At 42.8% G+C, this 22,785-nt stretch overlaps 2 protein-coding genes across 5 annotated transcripts in view; one reads left to right on the forward strand and one right to left on the reverse strand.

Moving 5' to 3' along the window:
- The window catches only part of LRBA (LPS responsive beige-like anchor protein), a 369,042-nt gene that overhangs the window by 142,084 nt on the left and 204,173 nt on the right, over positions 1 to 22,785 (reverse strand). The gene's annotated exons all lie outside the window — the stretch shown is intronic.
- On the forward strand, positions 18,207 to 20,236 carry MAB21L2 (mab-21 like 2). Its single transcript, XM_041411919.1, has one exon. The coding sequence runs from the start codon at positions 19,056 to 19,058 to the stop codon at positions 20,133 to 20,135; it is 1,080 nt and encodes a 359-aa protein (XP_041267853.1). The 5' UTR covers positions 18,207 to 19,055; the 3' UTR covers positions 20,136 to 20,236.

Raw genomic sequence — 22,785 nt, forward strand, 5'->3', positions numbered from 1 at the left:
CACACCAAAGACATGCCTGAGGGACAATCAAATGTTTGCCTCTAACCTAGAAAGAAGTACAGCATCCTGTAGGAAATCATCTTTGCTTTCAACCTGTGTATTTGTACCAAAGGAACCATCTGATAGCAAACTGAATTGTTTCAACAGCTCACATACCCTTTAGCCACACTGCCATCTCACATGCTGTCAGAAAACACTGACTCGGTCCCTGCTGTATAACATCCACACTGCATCTGCAATCCAACTTGAAAGGATTCACACCCGTACCCACCGAGTCCAGCTATGAAACTTACTCAACAATCCTGGGGCTCCAAATGTGCTTCCCACCACTTTACTGCATGCCAAAGATTCGTCTTGGTTAATCCATGTCCCTGGAAGGCATTTCTTCAATCGGCAGGTTTCCTCCTATGGATCCAGCTGACTTGCTGGAGATGATTTCCTGACACAGGCATATGTAGTAATGATGCCTTTTTTCATTCCCTGTGCCTCAAGTCACCGTCAACCAAGAGTCTGCATCCATGACAGAGAATCTTTCTGACTTCACCTCTGTGCAAGAGGGATCTTCTACTTAATTTCTTCACCTCTACTTTTTTATAAATGTACTTAAGTGCATTTTCCATTCTGAAAGTTCTAAAGAAATGTTTTTATTTCTGTTTTATCCTAGTCTGGATTGAGTTAAGGATGATTTCAAGATAATACAATACATCAAGGCATTGCTCTCCCAGAAGCATAATAAATCTGTAAACTAGGGTACTAGGGCACATTAGTGCATGCCTCAATTCTCCTCCATGTTCTTCAGAGTATCCAGAGGGTGACAGAACACGTGTCCCAAAAGCTGCAGGGGTTGAAAGCTTGTGTCAGAGGGGTCAGAGGAAGAAGAACAATCTTTTAATAACTCAGAAGGACTAAGAGGAATACAGCAAAACGGCAGAGCATTTTGCTTTCATCCAAACACAAAAGATCCTCATTGTCATTTGTAACATGACCCAGTTTTTAAAAAAAAAAAATTATACCCTAAGTCTCATGTCTACGAAATGCCTGATGGAAAGATGGTTTTACCATTCCAGGTGAAAAAGCTGTACCACTTCCTACAATCCAGAGGATGCACAAGACAGTAACGCTTGTGAAAAGCAGGCTGACAGCATCACTTCCATAGCTATTGAAGCAAACACAAATCCAGGCTGCTGCAGTTCCACACTCCCTGCTATTCCAAACATTTCTTTCCACTAGCACAAATACCGGGAATGATACACAGAACACTATTTCAGGGACCTCCAGCAGCTGAAAACTGGCTCTGTTAGGGTGGGGGGATTCTTTTTCAAATGGAACAGCACCCCTGCATGCACTGCAGAGCTCAACCAATGTCAGTCAGAGCAGGGAGGGCAGGGTCACAGCAGCTCACACCAAGCTTGCTCCATACTACCTGAGGGAGCATGTAGCTGTACATTGAATTTTACTACCCCCAGACATAATGTCACACAAAAAAACCAGGGCACTCCAAACAACTTGGTATGTCCCAATCATTTCTTCCTCACCACATATAGCAATTTTCCATTCTAACAGGACATGGCAAAAAAAAAACTTTTTTGTTAAGAAGTTTCTGAAGGTTGCAGTAAGGACCAAAAACCCCCAGAATTCTACAAAAAAAGCTGTAAAAGATCTCCCATTACTGAGGCCATTTAGAGGAAATACTTAATAATAATTAGAGAAATAACTGCTAATGCTACACATTAAAAAACTAATTCTATAACCACACATCTACAAGAGTAAGTTCAGTGGCAACAAAGTATGCCAAAGTGCAGAATTTTCACGCATTCCAAAATCATTTCTTGAATTGTTCTGTACACATCTCCATCACGAGGAATGCTTTTGTTGCCTCACACAACTGAAAACTGCATAGCAAAGTACACATGCCTTCTTTTTAAATGGCACAAGAACCTGATATTTAATTCTGAAGAGTATAAAAGCATAAGGAGCATTTTTAAAAAAAAGCTTTAAATAGCTCTTTAGGCATCGAGAATACCTGTTTTGTACTGCTGACTAATATTTTAACCACTGCAAGGTGGAAGTGCAAGCTTAAGGAGCATGGAAGGTTACGCATGGTACATTAACTATATTTTTCTGTGCAACCTACAATGCACCCATACAAATAAAAAATGCTTCCTTGGTGACATAATCACTGCCATTTCAACAGCATTAGGCAAGTAACTTCTATGGAGGCAGCTTCCCTGCTGGAATCAATCACAGCTGCAGCAACCTCCTGCCACTCCCTAGAGATCAAAAAGAGTTTTCCTAGGTATTATAATGAAGGAAAACACAAGTGGTTTACCAAACAATGATCAAATCAGTCTTCTCTGTGGAAAATTACCTGCCTTGAGTTTCTGTGGCTCATCCTAACCCACACACTGAGTCAGTGTAACAATCCTTCTTGCCTAGGGAATGCTGCTGGGTCCAGAAGAAATGGGATACAAAGGGAATGATGTGGCCAAAGACATGCCTCACAAAGACAATCACTGTTCCTTCAGAAAAGTGTCCAGGGTCTCCAGTAAGGTCTTCCAGGTACTACTCTAAACTGAAGAATGGACTGCTTTAAAACAGAATTAAAAGTGCATCCTATGATCCAGAGTGTGCCATACGTGAACACACACAAAGTTCCTGTGTCTAGACAATGACAAAAGACATGCCTGTGCAACACCTGTGTACGCATAAATAAGTATTTATGGTTTTTATTAAAATTGAGGCTTGAATGAGTACCATTTGCTCCCAGCAGAAATTTACAGGAGCAAATTCCTTGCAAATACTTGTCAGATTGGGATAAATGTTTGAGATCCACCCTTGCATTTTCTCACTAGCCTACCTTCCTTCTGCAGAGAGGTATAAATTTTCTTTTAAATATACTGCACAGTAGTAAACACTGCTCGTGAATATAAGATTTATAGCACATTAATAAAATCATATAGGCTCACTGGCCTTAAATATATGAGGCACACAATTTAAGTTTTCATGACTACCTCAAAAGAGACCTAGAGTTGCCATGCAGCATGTTTAAATCTACAAAGTATTTACCCTTACACATCATTCACCTCTTACCTATATCTAATTATTTATTTTCTCCAGCACAGGACAAACTTCTGAAAGATTAATACTATATAGGAGGTGTGATACTTACTTTATTAGTTTAGGATTCTTAAAAAAAGCAAAGCAACACCTACAAGCAACAGAGAACACAGGATCTTAGCATTTGTTTCACATGGAAGAAAAATAAGAAAAATTAAGGTTAAATATGATGCTTTAAAATAATGATAGCTAGGAGGCAGAACAACAGAAATATCTAGAATTCAGACTCCAACAAACAACATAAAAGTATCTGCAAGTAGCTTGGCAAGTGCCCTTGAGAAATAAATACCTTTGACACAATATACAATTGCTAAAGTGTAGAGAGAGTAAAAAATATCTGAAATTCAATTTCCATTGAGATACATATATATTCACTGCAAGAATTTTGTATCAATTTTTTTTATATCAACTCAAGTAGAAAATACTCATAACAAATATTACTGGTTATTTTATTAAACAAACCCAACACTGAGTGAAGGAAAGGTTTCAAACCCATTCTCAAAAATAATGAAAAGTTTGTGTTTTCAAACAAAACAAGCATTTCACTTCCAAAAACGCCTTGGTTTTCACTGCTTAGTTACATTTTGGAGGCTATGGATTATTGCTTTCTATTATTATCATCCCTTCCAAAAGTGCTAAGTGATTGATACTTACAGCCAACTGGTCAAAATATAAAAATGAAAAAATTTGTTAACTTCACTCTTTCTTTTTTTCTTAATATCACTAGTTCACATGAATTTTTTTTTTAATTTTGACTTTGATTCCAGGGGCAGCACTTATCACTAGTTCACATGATTTTTTTATTTTTTTTTAATTTTGACTTTGATTCCAGGGGCAGCACCAAAAAAAAACAATCTCAAAACTGATGTAATAGCAAAATAGTTTCTTCCTGACTCTGCTGGGATCTTCTTTGTTTTTCTAACAGTGTCACAGAAATCAGTTAAATGAGTTAATGTGGATTTAGATCAGCACAGGTAAGATCAGAAGCCAGACTAAGAGTAACAGGAAGCAGATCTTTAACCCAAGGTTCCCTCTGATTGCCAGAACTTCACAAGCAAGACAAGTCTTCCCTAAACAGGCAACTGAAGACACCTGGGTACAAGGAAAATCCTAGACAAAGCCAACACAATCACACTTTCACCAGCTTTTCCTCCACCTGCCTCAAGCATAAGACTAATCAGGGATATTTTTGGGATGGATAAGGTAAGCAGGACAAGCTGGTCAGACCAACTCTGTTTTGTAGTAGTCATTACAAAAGCCCACAAAAGTTAAAGCAGTCACCCAGCTGCTCTCACTTGCACTGAATTCTAAGTTTCCTGCACTGAAGAGTAATTTTCTATTTCAAAGCATCTCCCAAATCAGATGACTGATTTATACCTACAGACATAAGCAAGTCAACTCTATCGTGCAAGCCTAAGGGAAAGATCAGCAACAGTTCCAATTCTGGAATCCCAAACACAGCCCCTCTCACACAAAAAGCTGGCTCCCAAATATAACAACATTCTAGATATCTTACATACATACACACATACACACAGCAACAGGAAGATAAAATTCAGTCCTTGAGATCCTATACTCCTCAATTTTTATTTGCATCATTTATACAAGTTCCAAGTAGCTATGACTCCCTGTGGTATTTTACACAGAAGCACCAATAATGCATTCAGATCTATAAAATATAACAAAGGGATAGCAATGGATGCCCCAAATACATAAAAAGCTGATCCAGGCTTAATTTTATATGAATTTTACCAATGATTTCATAACAAAATGACAGAGCTGTACAGTCCTAAAAAATACAAACCTCAAAGTCATAAATTCATCTTAATACATATGAGAATTTCTTCCAAATATTGCTACAACACACATTTATATATATTATTTATATATATTTATATATATATATATATAATCACTATGTATTGAAATCTACTATTTAAAATAATAAATCTTCGAAAGAATGAGGATTAATTTTGTACATTTGTATATCATCTAACAAATTCAGTCCTGACTTCACTGGCACAAGCCTGATACAAACATTAAAGTGATCAGAATGCAACTTTCTGTGCAGTAAAATTAGATAATGTACATAATGCATTGCATGCTATTGATTCTGAAATGACATTGTGGATGAGACTCATACTTAAGTGTGCCACAGTCTCCAAAAGATCTTACCCTTAATTATTTATGAGAGCCAAAATGCAGGGTTTTTTCAGAATTTACTTACTAGCACTGTTTATCTTAACATTATACTCTGAACTGTGCACAATATTTTCACATTTGTAACATTTGATGCAATATGCTTTGTTGCAAGAGACAAAAGAAAAGGATTCTAAACCTTAGTAGGCCCCTTGAAGTGTCTCTGTATACTTTCAAAATAGAAATAACAGAAGTGTCAAACTATTTGAGATTTCTAGTGTGAGTGGGTAAACCACTGTTAAACAGCACAACAGCTGAACACACAGTTTTTGTCAAATTATGCTTTTAATTTTGTTCTAAATGGTTTAAGGGGTGGTGGATAAGTGGGTGGAGGGAGATTTCTTACTTTTACATGAGTTCGTTTTCAACTAATTTTTGAAATCTTTTTTCTTTGTAGCCGACTGGAGGGGTTCAGTCAAAATGCTAAACTGATTGTAATGTATCACTAACATCTGTAACATATTGATCATTTTACTCCCAAATCCCTCAAAATTTGCTTATCCACAAGTGCTCCCAGACTGGGCCCAAATAATTTAGCACAAAGTTACGTTTAGAAAAGTATTTTTTGTGCTCTGCTATTATCATACAATTAAATTCAGAAGTCTCTGCATAATTTGCATTTCAGTATTCAGAATTCTGGTATTTTTTTCTTTTTCTACAGCTACACAGTGTCTTCATAAAAATAAACTGATTTAAAATTACTACTCTGTTAGTCTATACTTTGTCAAAACTTAGTGAAGATCCATTTTATGTTGCTTCCGTGTTTCTACAAGAAATTGTCTTTCTGGTTGTACAGTTGTACACCTGTCTTCTCCCACTTAAAAATTACGGCTGGCTTAAAATGCAGTGTGCTTCAAAACTGAAAGTATCAGGTCTCAAGCAAATTTGTTAAAATCCCAAATTACCATAGTAAATCTGAATAGATACAAACCTGTATTCATATGTTTTGTATCTTTGGCTTTCATTGTACTCAGCATATTAAAATGTAACACGTGCATCCTATGACTCACACTGGAAGATGATAGAACAATTTTGCAGTATATTTTGAAGTGCATGTGCCATCCTCACAGGGGGTTTTATCCAGGTATGTTTGACATGGCAAATTTTAATTCTTTATGCCTATTTTAAAATCCAATAAACCCTAACCCTTAAGACTTTTATTTACTAATGCCATTTATTCCTGAACTGCTTGAAAATAACTTGACAAAGCTGACGTTCCAAACAAAGATCACACTTCCTGTTCTTACAGGGAATCTGGAACACCATCAATGTTTTGTTCAGCTTGCATAAGTCACAAGTGATTGGCCACAGTCCCTGTGGGCATGCCATTTCATCCAGACTGGACGGTTCATTAGTCATAATTACTATAACTGTACAGCAGAGACTGCAGTTTTATCTCATCATACATCTTTGATAAAGCTGCTTCTATTTCTGCTTCATCAGCATGTGAAGTTACATTATTGGAGCTTTCATTTTCCAATCTGTGATTAACATCGGTTGTTCTGCTTATAAAACACACAGCAAAATTCCAGATAACACACAAAGTGAGGCCATGGCGTGACCACTGTTTGAACTTTGCGTTAGGAATTCCGCAGCAGTCACTGCTGCAGAGGAAGAGGAGGCTCTGAAATGACAGAGTTGCTAAGAAAATTTAACCAAGCAAGTACCAACAACGCAGTCTGTAAGAGAATAAATAAGGTTGTTGGTTTCTAACGAGAACTGTGACATAGAAAAATCTCTGTTTGGTACAAAGGTTAGAGGCAGGAAATTTCTGACAACTGCTGAGTCAATCAGCATTTTTCAGGTAGTGTTTATGCAATTGCAGAAAATGAAAGCCTGCAGCATAAAGAACCATGGTGAATGCTGACAGCCACCACACTGCACTCCAGTTAGCAAACAGATGCTAAAACACTTAAATCTAATAAGGACTGTGAATGCAATCTTTAGCAAAATGCATGTAGAAGTCTCCCATTAAGGCATTTCCTTGTTGTGATGCTTGTTGCTGATTTTTCCGTCTTATTGTGTGATAATAGGGAACACAAAGGCTGGTGACACCATCTGAATGTGCAACGTGTACCCATGATGGGCCACATAAACAGTCATAATCGACAGCTACACGCAGGCACTGAGGCTGCAAAAATCCCAGAGTAATTAGTGTTGTCTGAATGCAATGACATCTGTTTTCTCATGGTCCTCTATACTTGTCAGGCCAGTAAGATATATATGAAAAAATATGACAAGCATTGCAAATGCCCTTCTGAAAGGTCTCACTTTGGGAAAAGCTGAAGGAATGACACGTGACACCTCTTTTTTGCCAATATACCTAAAAGCCAAAGCTTGAAGATTTGAAAAAATTTTTGAGTCATTTTACATTTTACTAAGGAAGGTTTATTCAGAACACAGCAATGTGATTAGGTAAGAATATTTTGCAGCACCTTTTGTTCTTTTAGGAAAGCAAGCTTTGTTAACAGAAGAGTAAATGTGACTGTTTATTTCTGACCAGAGTGCTTACACATCTGTCATCACCATCTCCTTTTCTAATTAAAGCAGCAGATACCACGTGGACCACAATAGTGTATATCTACATACATTACTATTATTATTATCATTATCATTATTATTATCATTATTATTATTATTATTATTATTTTTTAAGAGTGCAACAAGAACAGAACCATAGGTGTGCCTTCTGACATTGCAAAAACACTGTACCCTTTTCATCTGAAGACCTAAGCTTTTGTTTTAGGATCCGCAGCCTTTTTCCTTAATATGCCTATTCCCCCACTCTTTTTCTGGACTGTGGCATGTTTGAGCATGCGTTTTCTCCAAGAAAGACATTAGTCATCATTAACAGAAGCCTTGACACCAAGTCTAAGTGCCTCTCCACAATGACCAAGTGGCAATCATCTTTCTCTTACCCTGTCACTGCTGATTAGGGGGTTCTTTCATGAAAATTTAATTTGTCGCCTTTCTACAGCTCCTTTTTACATTTCTGCAATAACACAGCATGCCAGCAACACTAAAAATACAGTAAAGGCGGCTGGACCTGTTTATAAGAAAAGGTAAGATTCAGACTGCACGGCTGTACTTTTTACCTAGTTTAACAAAAGAAAAAAAAAGGCCCTGCAGGATAAAAAAAACAACTGACAGAAGAAAAATTCCCACTAAATATGGGAGGACTCAAACAACCTGGTACATTTTGGATCCAATTAAATTAAATTTCTTTTCCTCTGGAAGACAGCTAGCCAGTCCCTCTTCCAAAGCTTTGTTCAATAGGCAAATAGGTAAATGCAATATCTAAAGAGATTTTTACAACTAATCAAATTTATAACTGCTCCAAATAAACAGATATTCAGTTTTTTAGCTTATATAAATATTTATTAAAGGATTTCATAATCCAGTGATAAATTTCAACCCCACTTCTTGAGTCTGTGTCAATGTTGCCCTTGCAGTTAAAGAGTCAGCCACGAAGAAAACAGCTTTAGCTGCTGCAGACAGATGAAAGTTTCAGTCACAGATGATACTTTGCAGCCATTCAACACACACAGTCTCAGATTCCTGCTCTGTGTAACATACGAACATTGTTGAACAAGATACCATAGCAATGAGTTATTTTAAGGAAGTTTTTCAAAACATTTACTCTTCTGCTTTATTTCAATTTGTCTAAAGATTTTTTTTTAATTATAAGCATATGCTATTTTGTTAACATCTGTGCACAGCATAAAACCTGACTGAATTCCAACTTCTGAAAAAAATGCAGATAACTTACATCTGAAGTAACAATACTAGAAAACTCCATGAAATTCAGATTAAGATGCATAAGTTCATTTAACTGATTTTCCATACACGTATACTTAAAAAAAAAAAAAAAACAAACAAAAAAAAAAAAAACCAAAACACACTTATTACAATTTTTATGTTCCCCCAATATCTTTCAGAATTTAATTAAGTGTAAAGCTAAAATCTGGATCTACCTCTATTAAATTCAGAAATCAGAGCTAGTAAAATCCAAGTCATAAAAACTTTATTCAGCTTCCTAAAGAATTGGGCCTCCACTACTGACCCAAAACAGCATTTGTAGTCAGAACAGAAACTGTATTGCTAACACTTTGGATTTATATTAAACCTCCAATATCTCTAAATAGTCTCCATATATGAAATTTAAGAAGAGGAAACTAGGAATTAAAAGTGGATTTTGAATGGCAGACTGTGATTGTTGTACTGCTACGGCAGTATAACCTTGATTAAATGCAGAGCAATACTAAAGTGAAAACAAAGCCCTGCCATGGTAACCTAAATTAACTACTGAAGCAGATCATGCTGATACAGAAAGCTGGTGTTTTAAGCTATTTCACTCAAAATCAGGAAAATCTTTGACTTTCTAGAGGGCACAAAATAAAGTTACTCTTCCGTGGCCACAGAGCTCCCGTTGCTCTGTTGCCTGCATTCTCCTCGGCTCCTTGCCTGATGAGCCAGGAACACAGACGTCGAGATCCTTGCTCTGCATCCATGTCAAGCTCAAGTACGGGAAGTTTAGCTCTTTGACTTCCCCCCCACCTCCAAGTCACTTGTCAGTAAAAGGTTGGGCGATTTATTGACCAGTGCAGGACGCTTACTGTCAGTGCTGAAGGAAATATGAGCGGGGGCTGTCGCGGCTCTTCTGGAGCTCATTGATAATGACATACCTGCCTCTGTCACCCATTACCCATACTACAAACTACTTAGACCTAACTGAAAAATCAATAGCCTACTTGCACCGGTTCCTGTGGCTGCCTCCTTTGATTGTCAGCTCCTGTCTAGGGTCAGCACTTACATGAAAGGGGCTGTGACTGCCTGATGCTTTCAGGACAACCTAACGATATGAAACTAGCCAACAGAACAGTAAATTCTGTCCCCCTGCCCTCCTCATCAATTAGGCTTTGACTAGGCTTGCCTGTAGAAACCTGACCTTTTAAGTTTAGGTGAATATGGAACTAGCTGAACACGCCATTGCCCTCAGCACTGAGCCAGGAAATCCACTGACAGGTTAAACAAAACAGAAGGTTGTAACTGTCATAATTTGCATTGCACTTTCACGCCAACAAGGGTGTTATCAGTGGGGGCAAGCCCTGGAACACACAACACAAGCACCCTAAGTCAGTCTCCTCATAAATTTTCAAGTGAAGGGAGATAAAACATAAATTCACAAATGACCGCACATTTCAAGCCCCACTTTCTTTCAAGTTCACACTCTGGAAGCCCCCAAAGTACACAAGCAATTCCCCTTTGGGGGTGTGCTGGCATGCAGATGCCAGTCAGAATGAAGCTCCAGGACAGATGATGGATGGGGAAAAGCCACCTGCCTGCACCTCTAAAGGACTACTGTATTAGATTCATTGTCCACTGAGTATTTATATGCACCAATACGAAACATTAATGGAAAATACACAGACACACACCTGTATTTTGGAGGAGCAGGTAGCCATAAATTATTTAAAAGTCCCCAGAGAGCCCTAATTGGCACTTCTGAGTAGTATCCACTTGTATATCCTGCATCTTGGAAGTCCATTAGCAACTTCTAAATATCCCCGTGACTATAACTACATGATAAATGTTACATTTTAATGCATGTGCCCTCCTCCAAAAGACATCGACAGCAATGAAGTAAAGAACTAAAGCAAGAAATCTCAGATCTAAAGTAAAGGCTGAACTATAATCTGAAGTTTAATACAATAGTTTTTGTAACTATATATAGACTTTTTAAAAAAGTTAATAGCTGAATGCCTTGCTCCTCCTTTCTTCCAAAATAAATAAATATTAAAACCAAATGAAAATACCTTTAAAGTCTCTGATTAGTGCTCCTTTCTTATATATTAATTTTCATTCAAAAATTATTTTATGTCCTTTATGCTCCTGCTTCCATAGGCCTGCCATACACAATATAATAATGACTGGAAAATGCAGACAGCATAAGTGATCCAAAGAATTTATACAATTTGAACACCCAAGCTTCTTCATACTATGAAAGGACTGGCTACATCTACGAAGTGTAGTGAATACTAATTTTTTGAAACTCTGACAAGGCTAGGAATTTTCAGTGGACTTTATTGAGTGCATACAGTTAACAACTGTAAATTTAAATACACAAATTACTCCTAGAAATCCCATGCAAAAATCAGAACAATAATTTAAGTAATGCTTTTTCACTCTACAGCTGGACCTTTTTAGCTCATGCGCCCTTAATATCCTTCTCACACAAAACTGCAGTGCCAGACACAAAAATGAGCTCTTGGTAAATAATTGAGAGGAAAAATGCTGCCATTTGGTTTTCAGCATTTAAGACTCAATTCCAAAACTCCAGATACTCTTGCAAGCTTTACTTCTGAATTCTGACTCAATATATGCTAGCTGCTGCATTTAGGTTATTTCAAATGTACTTTTTGAATATTGGAGTTGAGAAAGGAAAACTACTGAATTACAAAAAGACAAGAAGGCAATATTTACATAGTACCAAATATACAACGTTCTACATAGACACAAAACAGTACAAATGCAGAGAAGACTCCTCGAAAATGAAAGCATAAAACTGCGTTAAAGCCCTTTTAGATAAACAGAATGGCAGTTAGAATTAATATTGTACTCTGAACAAACTACAGAGCAAACACTAGTTAAAAATGGTAGACCTAATTGAGTCTGGATGGACCCCTTTACAGACCTAATGCAATGATTAACTATGCATCTGGTAGCATGTCAAGTCCTTTTTGTGTGCCTATCTGATAGTGAAGTGAAAGGGCATGGACAGTGTCCAGTCCCAGCAAGCAAATCATTTGGAAGCAGCCATAGCTATAGATCAAAGATTTTTCACTCTACCCAGAGTCTATTTAAACACACCAACCCAGCCCCTTGTTGCAGACAAAACCAGTTAGAAAATAAGAAAGACTCCTTGGGATACAAAGATAATAAAGGAAGATAGAAGTAGAAAATGAAGAAAAGAAACAGACTGGCAGAACCTTGATTTCCATAGGCCAAGACAGCTGGTTTACATCCTAGTTTTATTTCAGATTGTTAAAGAAAAGGAACAATTTCCATCTCTTAGATCACCAAATATTATTTCAATTAAGCTATGCAGATGGCGTCTATACATTATTTGACCCAATGCAGTTTCCCCCTTCCAGCAGTGGGAAATGGTACCTTGAACTATTTTGCACACAGATTTTACCTAATTCATAAGAAAATTAAAAAGAGAGCAGCATATTAACATGGAGAAGTTATTCTGAAATAAGATATGCACAGCAAGATATAAAATAGGATTAGCTATGATTTGATTCTCTCACTAAAAGTAGCAACAAAACCCCTGCAATGGTTTTAAAAATCGTAGTTTACTACTTTTATGTCAACATAATACTTTCAAAGGATAAAAATTCAAAACTATGAAGTACGATACACAGAAAAGTAGATGGTTCTAACTGTGCATTTAATTTGAATGAGGGAACAGTTAGAAGACTGCTCAAATAGAACTTTCTTTAAATTAAATAAAAATTGCATGCTTTTTCTATCAGACCCAAAGTCAAAACAAAATAATGTTGAAATACAGGGAGGAGAGCGAGAGACTTGATATATTCTGTGCTGGTCACCGCTGCTATTGAGAAGATTGAGCCCCCTCCATTCCCTCCTCCCACAACGCCCTTTCCCTTTATAAAGTGCCCCCACAGAAACTCACGGAAAGGTTACAACCTGTACAGTGGCTGGTGAGGAGCAGAGGATTTCACACTGCTATATGTTGTACTTGAAAAAGCACTTTTTAAAGTATAAGCTTATAAACAAGGAGCTTTTGCCTCTGGACCTAGAAACTGACACTTTAAAAGAGTGTAACTCAGACAATTTTGGGTTAACTTATACATATGCTTTCTCTTGACAAAGCTACATGAAGATTTTGGTCTCAAAAATAGCTGTCTAACCAGTAAAACCACACAGGCTGTTGTCTGTTGGCATCATCACGCATATGCACAGAGACATCAACATCTAAGGCAATAAACAGAACAATCATCTGCAGCTACTGACCAAAAAAAAAAAAAAAAACAAAAAAAACCCCAAAAGCCTGCAAATTAATCTTTTGTTCGTTTCCAAAACTTTGATTTTGCTTATAACATCTTTGTATTTTTCGTAATTTTAAAATAAGTGCTGATTCAGCTTCACAGCATTATTAAGAACCAGACATTATCTCTGTAGCCCACCCCATATTTTTTCTCAAGCAAGTAAGTGTTAATGCATTCAACTGGAGGTGAAGCTGATAAAATTCTGGCATATTACATGTTTTCACTTCTTAAAAGTGATGTTATTAATATAATTAATCAGTTATTAGAAATAAAGACCAGCCAACACACATGAACTTGATCACTTCTAATGGATGAAACAACATGCACTCACACTAACTGCATCCAAACAAAAGGCCCACATGAAGTTTTAACAAGAAAATTTTACAAAAGCCCTAGAATTGTTCTTTTTTAGTACATGTCTGATTATCCCTGATTGCCAACTTATTAAAGATAAAATTACAAAACAGTATTTAGCATTCAAACCAGTCTATAGCTAAAATAAGTCACCATTAGTCACCATGAGAAAAGAGAAGATGCTACCTTTAATGCAAAGCATTAGAAAAAGTCCCTCAGTAGCAGATTGTTTGTGGTTAAACACCAGATTACGAACACATTCACATTTTAAGACTGAACAGGAAAGCAGAAATAAGCTACTTAAAGGAGTAGCTGGAAGCAACCCCTCTCCCGCTGAAGAAATGAAAGCTAGGGGAGACTTAGAAACATGTATAAATTCTTTAATTACTATACCACTCAATCTTCACAGGAAAAAAAAAAAAAGGAACAAGATTTCTACAACACTTTAGGCTGATGAGATACATTAATGACATTGGTAAAAATGAAATCATCCTTACTCCTCCGGTGTGTGCCATCAACTAACTTCATACACACAGACCTTAAAACCAATCAGCAGACACTAAAGCCAAGCCATGACTCCCAAAAAAAGGCACACACTGTACACCATCGAATGCAAAAGGAATTTTATCCTTCAAACCCAGCACAGCACTGGCTGTAACTATTAACCCGGTTCTGCTGTAGAGAAACACAACGTGCATTACTGAATCATTTCTTTTCAAATCCATACATTCCCTGCAGCAGTTCAAGCTTCATCAGCAGTGCAGGAATGTATGAAAATGACAGGCAAAGGGCACTAGCTCTTTTCCCATACAGTTCTTCTATAAATGGAAGCAGAATCCTACAAAGCACTTAAAGCTGAGAATGTTTGAAGACTGATCTCCAGGAAAAAAATAACACAATGCTAGGTTCCACAAGCAGATTAATTATTCCGTTTTCTGCAAAACTGTTTCCATAAAATGAAAGAACAGAGGGGAAACTAACTACTAGAAAATAAGGGAACACTAGCTGGGTCTCATCAGCAAAGCTGCCATGAACAAAGTATATACAAACACATACATATTTCATATGCTATTCTTAAAAATACTTCTCAGCCCTTTCGGGAGCACCTGCTCCTGAATTCACTTTTCCCTCTGCCTCTCAGCAAGGGAGAAAAAGGACAGGCTTGGCAGAAATCCTTTAACAGTCTTAAGTCACTTGATTCACCTTAAAAATTACACCTTTTATCAGTAGCATGTTATAGATACTTTAAAATACACCGGTCATGATTAAAAGACTGAAATATTTAATGTATGCCACATCAATAAGCTGGTTAGGGAATCAAATGAAAGTATGCTATATCATAACGCAGCAAGAAACTTGCATGCTTATTGCTAAAACTCTGAGCTGCCTTCCAGCTTTTTTTCTTTTGTTGTTTCAGTGGTTAACACAAATCCATAATGTTCTCTTGATGAATAAATAAAAAAAAAAAAAAAAAAAAAAAAAGTCTTAATGGCAGCCCTCACTGCTCCTTTGCCATCCTGAGTGTGAAGAAAATACCGTGGCACATCCCTTGCCTGCACGGCTGGATTTACACCCGCCCGAGCTCCCTGCCGTACGAGCGGGAGGGGGCAGGAGGAACCAAGGCAAGAGCAAACACTGCACACCGCGTCTCATTCCCAGTATCTTTTTACAGAAGCCCTCGCTAACAAAACACTATAGCTCCAGGCAGCGGCATGCTGATGTTGGCACTGCTTAAACCAAACAAACACGATGTTTAACAGTCAAATAAAATGTCCCGCAGCCTCCCTAATGAATTTGTCAAGGACCATCAGATCACCCCCGCCCCTGCCTCATTAACTCAAGTATGATGAGACGGATTATAACGAGAGAATACAGATCAATCGGTCTGAAGACTTCAAGTGGCTTTTAGCCCTGAGAGTTTCCCTCTCTGCGGCACACGCACGCACACGGTCTTTTTTAATGGAATACAGTATCTCCTGCTGCTGGAGGGGATGCCACTTCGTTTTATACACCATCAAGGAGCTGCTGATGGACTTCTACACTAACATACATAAAAGCAGAGGTGACAAGGGCTCTTCAATTATAGCCTCCTCGGATCCTGTTCCCCCTTCAATTATTCATCCCGGCGAGAGCAAATTCCGCCACAGATGAAGCTGGTCTTAATGCAGTGCGGCCACAAACGCCCAGACACGGGAGAGAAGGATCTCACGTGCATTATTTGCTGGAAGTGTTTAAGTTTATTGCTCAAATGATGTTTCTAATTAGCGTTGGGGCAATAAATTAAAGTCAGCTTTTGTTTAGCTGATTTATCATTTACTAGGGTTTCAACCTCAGGCAGGAAAATTGGTAATGAATTGTTTTAAATCTGAACACTGGTAACGCTACATCATTAGGCACCTTTTCGGGGGTGGGGGGGGTGGGAAGGGAATCGCCCCCTCCTCCTGCTTTTACCCTGAAAAAAGGAACGCGTGTGACCCCGCCATTGCCAGGGCGGCCCAAAAGCTCCGGCAACCTCCTCCGCGCCCAGATCACGGTAACCCCTAGGCTGGGCGCTCCCTGAGGGAAGCGAGAGCCCGCGGAGCCCTGCTGCCCACCTCCGCTCGGAGGGCGGGTGTGCAGAGCCCTCGCCGGCGCGGAGAGCGGCGCTAGCCCGGCAGCGAGTACGCCCCGGGAGCTTTCCCGGCGTGTGAAAGGGACCCCCGGCCCTACCTAACTCTTCCCTTTGCCGGAGGGCAGCGGAAGGCGAGGCGTGGGACCCTGGCAGCTCCGCCGGGCCAGCCGAGCAGAGAAGCGCCGCGCAGGCGAGCCTCCGAGCGCCCCGGCGGGCGCGGCCGCGGGCAGGGCCCGGGCAGCTCCGCAGGCACTCACCGCGCCTCGGGGCAGAGAGCCCCGCTCCAGCCCGCGCATCGCCGTGAGAACAGCGGCGCCAGCGCCCACTCTGCCCCCGCGGCAGCCTGCCCCCTCTCCCGCAGCCCTCGGAGGCTGCTCGCCTCGGAGCCTTCCCTGGGCTCGTCTCCCTCCCGACGGGGCTGGGTCTGGCCAGCTCCGGGCACCGCGGGCCGCCGGGCTAGCCCCTCCATCCCCCGGCGCAGAGTGCCCCGGCGGCAGGCAGGGAAGCAGGGAGCCCATCCTCTCCTCGCGAAGGACGGAGCCGCACCGGCGCCGGGCACGTCTATACTTACTTCTTCCAGCGGTACGGTCGGCACCAGACATGTTTCTAATTTAAGCGCACACAGAAAACAGACGGAGGTATTTTCTTTATTAAAATCAGTCAGCTGCAGCGAAAGGAGGAGAGCGCAAGGAACCGAGCTGCGAGCGGGTTACCGGGAGGCTCTGCACGGAGGAGCGCGCCGCGCGTCTGCAAGGGCACGGCCCCGGCGGGGCTCCCGGGAGGCGAGAGCCGCCCCGCACGGCGGGACTGCACGGCCCAGGGGAGGGCAAAGCAGCTACACACTCTTGCCCCGAGCACTGGAGGTATGGAAACTGCCCTCCCTTCCATTCTAAGTTCCCGCAGGAAAAGCAGATCTGGCTCCTCCGCAGCAGGTACTGCCCGGGGTTCCTTCCGACCTGACACTACGGAGCTACGGCTTTATGTCCAAACCATTCCATATTCTGATTAATACAAACTCGCATAAAATATCGTTTCTCTTTGAATAACTCAATCCTACACTTTAGGAGGATGAAAAGAACTTTATGACACAAGATTTATCTAAATTAAGATGACTGGGGGTAGTAAAACAAGGTGTGCCACGCTACTCCGGTGACGCTCTCACTTTCACTGCTGCAGCCCGGCATTAACCGAAATAAGATTTATGCCTGCGGTGAAGCCCCGGCCCGCCTCTCCCCTTTCCCCGCACACACCGGCACTGCCGCCGGGTCCCCTCGCAGCGAGCGGAGGGAGCAGCGAGTTCACCTCGCCCTTCACCGGCTGCCACGGCGAAATTACAGGGATTTTTTGTTCCACCCCACACCCACCGCACCGGGCGGCGGGACGCCCCGAGCCAGCCAGCCTGCCTGCCTGCCTGCCTGCCTCCCTCCCGGCTGCCCTGCAGCCCTTCCCGGCTCCAAGCCCTGGCGCGGGGCCGAGGGGCGGGAGCGCGGGCGCGTGTGCGCGCGCCGGGCGCCGCGATTGGCCGCGGCGCTGACAGCTCGGCGGCGATTGGCGGCGCGGACCCGCCCCGCGCCCGCGCGCGGCCCCATTCATAAACTACAGGGCCCGGCGGCAGCGCCGCGAGAGGGACGCGGGCACACGGCGCTGCAGGAGCGGAGCCAGAGGCGCGGACACTGGGAGCCTCGGCGCGCACTTTCAGGGGTGGGGAGGGGGAGAACCCATCCCGGGCACGGCAGCTGCGCCGTCCTCCCGCTCAGGATAAAACACAGTCTGTGCAAAGAAAACAAACAACAACAACAACAGCAGCAAAAAAAAAAAAAAAAAACCAAAAAAAAACCAAAAAAAAAAAAGCAACAACTCCTCTCTATACAGTCTCTCTCACAACAATCTATGTAGAGCTGCAGGACGGGAATGAGAGATCACAGACCAAGTGCACCCGTCTGCGCCTAAAGATAGAGACAGCCACAGAGCCGGGTTCAGCCAACGCCTCCAGCAGGAAAAGGGAAATCAACAACACCCCCTGAAAGTCTGAGCGAGCGGCAGACAAACTCATGCACATCTCTGGCGGTGCCACGGACTGAAAGAGAGACAGACAAACAGACAGACAGACACAGAGTTCACTCTTCCGCTAAGGGCATTGCTCGCATTCTTCTCCTCCTCTCGTACCGTGTGCGGTTTTAAACTTCGCCGCCGACCGGCTTTTCTGCGGGAACCTTCTGCGAGTCCTGGGGAAGTTTGTTTGTTGTTTTGGGTTTTTTTTTCCATGAACTATTGAAACGGCATTTTCGTCGCTGCGCGCGGGGGTGGGCGCCTGAGCGCAGAGGCAGCCCAGACTTCCCTGCCCCCATCGCTATCCAAAACTTTGAGCTCCGGGAGCCCGCGGGGGCTGCCCACCTCTCCGGCACCGGCTCCGGCATCACCAGCACAAGCACCAGCACCGCCGCCGAGCCCGCACCGGCCCGCTCCTCCTCCTTCTCCTCCTCGCCGGGGCAGCGCTGGGCTTCGCTCCTTTGTGCTTCGCCGCCCTCCCCGATTTCTTTAATTGCTCTCACTGGCGCGCCGCTGCCGCCTTCTTCCCGGAGGCGGTGGGGGTCTGCGATTTGGCTGGTGCCTTCCGCAAAGCTGCAGCCACCGCTAAAGCATTGGATCCCTCAACGTACTGCGAGAGCCCGGTGTACAGCCCGGACCTGTGCCCCAACATGATCGCCGCGCAGGCCAAGCTGGTCTACCAGCTCAACAAATACTACACGGAGCGCTGCCAGGCGCGCAAGGCAGCCATCGCCAAGACCATCCGGGAGGTGTGTAAGGTCGTGTCGGACGTGCTGAAGGAGGTGGAGGTGCAGGAACCGCGCTTCATCAGCTCCCTCAGCGAGATCGACGCCCGCTACGAGGGGCTGGAGGTGATCTCGCCCACCGAATTCGAGGTGGTGCTCTACCTCAACCAGATGGGCGTCTTCAACTTCGTGGACGACGGCTCCCTGCCGGGCTGCGCCGTGCTCAAGCTGAGCGACGGCCGCAAGCGCAGCATGTCCCTCTGGGTGGAGTTCATCACCGCCTCTGGCTACCTGTCCGCCCGCAAGATCCGCTCCCGCTTCCAGACGCTGGTGGCTCAGGCCGTGGACAAGTGCAGCTACCGGGACGTGGTGAAGATGATAGCGGACACGAGCGAGGTGAAGCTCCGCATCCGGGAGCGGTACGTGGTGCAGATCACGCCCGCCTTCAAGTGCACCGGGATCTGGCCGCGCAGCGCGGCGCAGTGGCCCATGCCCCACATCCCCTGGCCCGGCCCCAACCGGGTGGCGGAGGTGAAGGCGGAGGGCTTCAACCTGCTCTCCAAGGAGTGCTACTCGCTGACGGGCAAGCAGAGCTCGGCCGAGAGCGACGCGTGGGTGTTGCAGTTCGGCGAGGCCGAGAACCGGCTGCTGATGGGCGGCTGCCGGAACAAGTGCCTGTCGGTGCTGAAGACGCTGCGCGACCGGCACCTGGAGCTGCCCGGGCAGCCCCTCAACAACTACCACATGAAGACGCTGCTGCTGTACGAGTGCGAGAAACACCCGCGGGAGACCGACTGGGACGAGGCGTGCCTGGGCGACCGGCTGAACGGCATCCTCCTGCAGCTCATCTCCTGCCTGCAGTGCCGGCGCTGCCCCCACTACTTCCTGCCCAACCTAGACCTCTTTCAGGGCAAACCCCACTCTGCCCTGGAAAGCGCTGCCAAACAGACCTGGAGGCTAGCCAGAGAAATCCTCACCAATCCCAAAAGCCTCGACAAGCTATAGGGTTAATACGCCCGCGCACAAAAACTCGCCCTCCGTAAACAACAACAGCGCCTAAAAAACTTTCTATTTAACGCGAACGACGACGGAAAGAGGCGGCGAAAGACAAGCGCCCCCGCCACCCCCCCCACCCACCTGTAGTTCGGCCTTTAAAAACTTGTCGATGGTTTTCCCGGCATAAACTCTCACCGCCTTGCACAGAAAAAGGGAAGAGCCTCTCTCCTCCTGTCCTCCAATGTGAATTTTTAAAAGGTCACAAAAAGAAGCGATCGGACTTTTGCAACTTCAAAACGAAACCCGAAAGGTACATTTTCCAATCCATGTATAGTTCTTTTCTTATGCTCTCTTGTTTGCCTGAATGTTGTCACGAAGTGAAAAAATTATTTAACTATATGTACAAATCTCCCTTTAAAAAAGTTTTACTGATGTTAAATGTATTTCGGTGCCAAGGTCAGATTATGTGCCCCACAACTGACTTGTTGCAAATAGTAATAAAAATATTACTTTAACTTTACGCTGACTTTTTGTGAATGGTTCTTAAATTTAGGCAAATACATTCTTTCTGAACCTCAGAAGGAATATTTTTTAAATAAACGAAACCACGAGATGTAAAGATAGGCTGAACACAACACCTAGCCCAAGTCTTAGCTCAGCATATTGACTGATGTTTTCTAACCTCCTTCTAGTTTCCATTAAAAAAAAAAAAGTGCATCTAAGAAAAAAAATCTTATATATTCTGTAGTTCAGCATGTGACAACATCTGCTATATTTCTGTTACTCTAAGGTTCTGTTCTAAATCTTGGAATATATGAAGCATCGCACAGCAGCTCAACACAGTTTAGTCAGAATTACAGCATGCCTTTTCCTACCCTACAGGCGGGGGTTTTTCCCTTTATTTTTTTTTCCTTGTGGTATTCTTTGCTTCTATTTTTCCCCGGTAAATCTCTAGCGCTGCATTTTGTTTTAAAAATCCACCGCTGTTTGCTTTCGTTCCCCGGAGCTAACGCGCTATCCATTTGACTTTGACGCGAAAGAAGTATAGATCTACCCTGAATAATTAATGCGATTTAGAGCAACCGGTCGGTATTTTTTTTAAACAAACATTTGTTTTTGCCCAGATTTTTAAGTACAGCATAAAATAGCAGCGCAGCATAGTCAGACGGGGAGATAAGCGGGAACCCGTCAGGAAAGCACCCGATCCTACGCCGGCACCCGGGCGCTCTCTGCCGATCTCCTTCCCTGCCCCAGCCCCCTCTCCCAAAGAGAAGCTCTGACTCATTCCCCGTAGCTGTTTCTCTTTCAGCTTGCTCGGGACGACTGAGAAATACTGGCAGGATTTTTATCGGGAACGCGTTCCTAAGATTTAAAAACTTTAGCGTTACCCGCTCGAGCTGCCCGAAAGATTGCAACGCTGGCTAGGAGCATTTCGATTATATCCTTTCGTGGGCCGGGGGGAGGAAAGAAAATTTCTAGTTCTTGCCCCAGAGGACTATTTTCGTTTCCTTTCGGACATAGACGGAAAGAAATAACCGTTCAAACTTGAGCTGGTTTTGCCTTTAAGTTTGAAAACGAAATCCTCGATGGCGGCGGCAGCAGGGGCGATGGAGAGGGATGAGCGGGGCCATCCTGGCCGGCGGAGCGGGCACACCCCGGCTCCGGCCCCGCCGCCGCGTCCGCAGCCCCTCCAGCCCCGGCTGAGCCCCACAAGTCTTTTGTGGAAACATCTGAGCGCTTTCCACAGCGCTGATCCCGGATCACCTGGCAGAACGGGATTAACCGTTCCTTCCCAAAACAGCCCAGAGCTCACGCATAAACTCTGATCGTATCGCTGCCGATGCTATCGCTACCTAAGGCAGGTTTTCCTTTAGGAACTTGTCACAATGTTTTCTTTTCGGTAGTTTAGACAAATATACAGGGAACTTAAATTTATCAAACATATGAAGCCTCATTAATTAAGCAGGCCTGTGGAGCTTACAGCGGATTAGTTGTTGGGGCTTTTTTTTTTTTTTTTTTTTTTTTTCCAAGGGGCATTTTCTACAGCAGCTTTTCATCACTATCAAGGTACACTGACTTCAGGACAGGGTGGGGCAGGGAGGCGTTAATGACTGAAAAGATGCTGCTTGTAAGATTACGTAGTTTTTAAAATGAAATTATTCAGATCTGATTTTTAGGTGTCCCCACCCCGCCCCGAGACATTATAAAAGGTATTGTTTTGAAATTTTAAGACCTCCAGCTAAAGTAACATTGAAAGCAGAATGTAAGAGGTGTAGCCAATATTTCGTGTAACCAACCTCTCCTGTTTTAAGAACTCTTAAGAAAATCTCTCAGATACAGAGCAAAAGATAGGGTCAAACAAAACCAGAAAGCCTGCTCACAGTTAAGAAAAAAACCTCTACCAAATACTGGGAAGCAGCAGAAAAGGAGGCTAACTATATGTTACATAGCAGTGTTTCCACAAAACATGTAACAGGAATGTTAAGAATCAGTAACTATACTCAAAGATCCTATGTGCTGAACATGAAAACCAAAAATCCAGAATAATGCAGATCTATAAGACTCTTCTCATGCTCACACAATATAAAACAGAACATTTTAGATGGAAAATGCAATACAGGAACATTTCAAACAAACTTTAATTTCACATTTATATTCT

The sequence above is a fragment of the Onychostruthus taczanowskii genome, unplaced genomic scaffold (genome assembly GCF_017590055.1).
Source record: "Onychostruthus taczanowskii isolate IOZ18803 unplaced genomic scaffold, ASM1759005v1 scaffold38, whole genome shotgun sequence".
NCBI lineage: Eukaryota > Metazoa > Chordata > Aves > Passeriformes > Passeridae > Onychostruthus > Onychostruthus taczanowskii.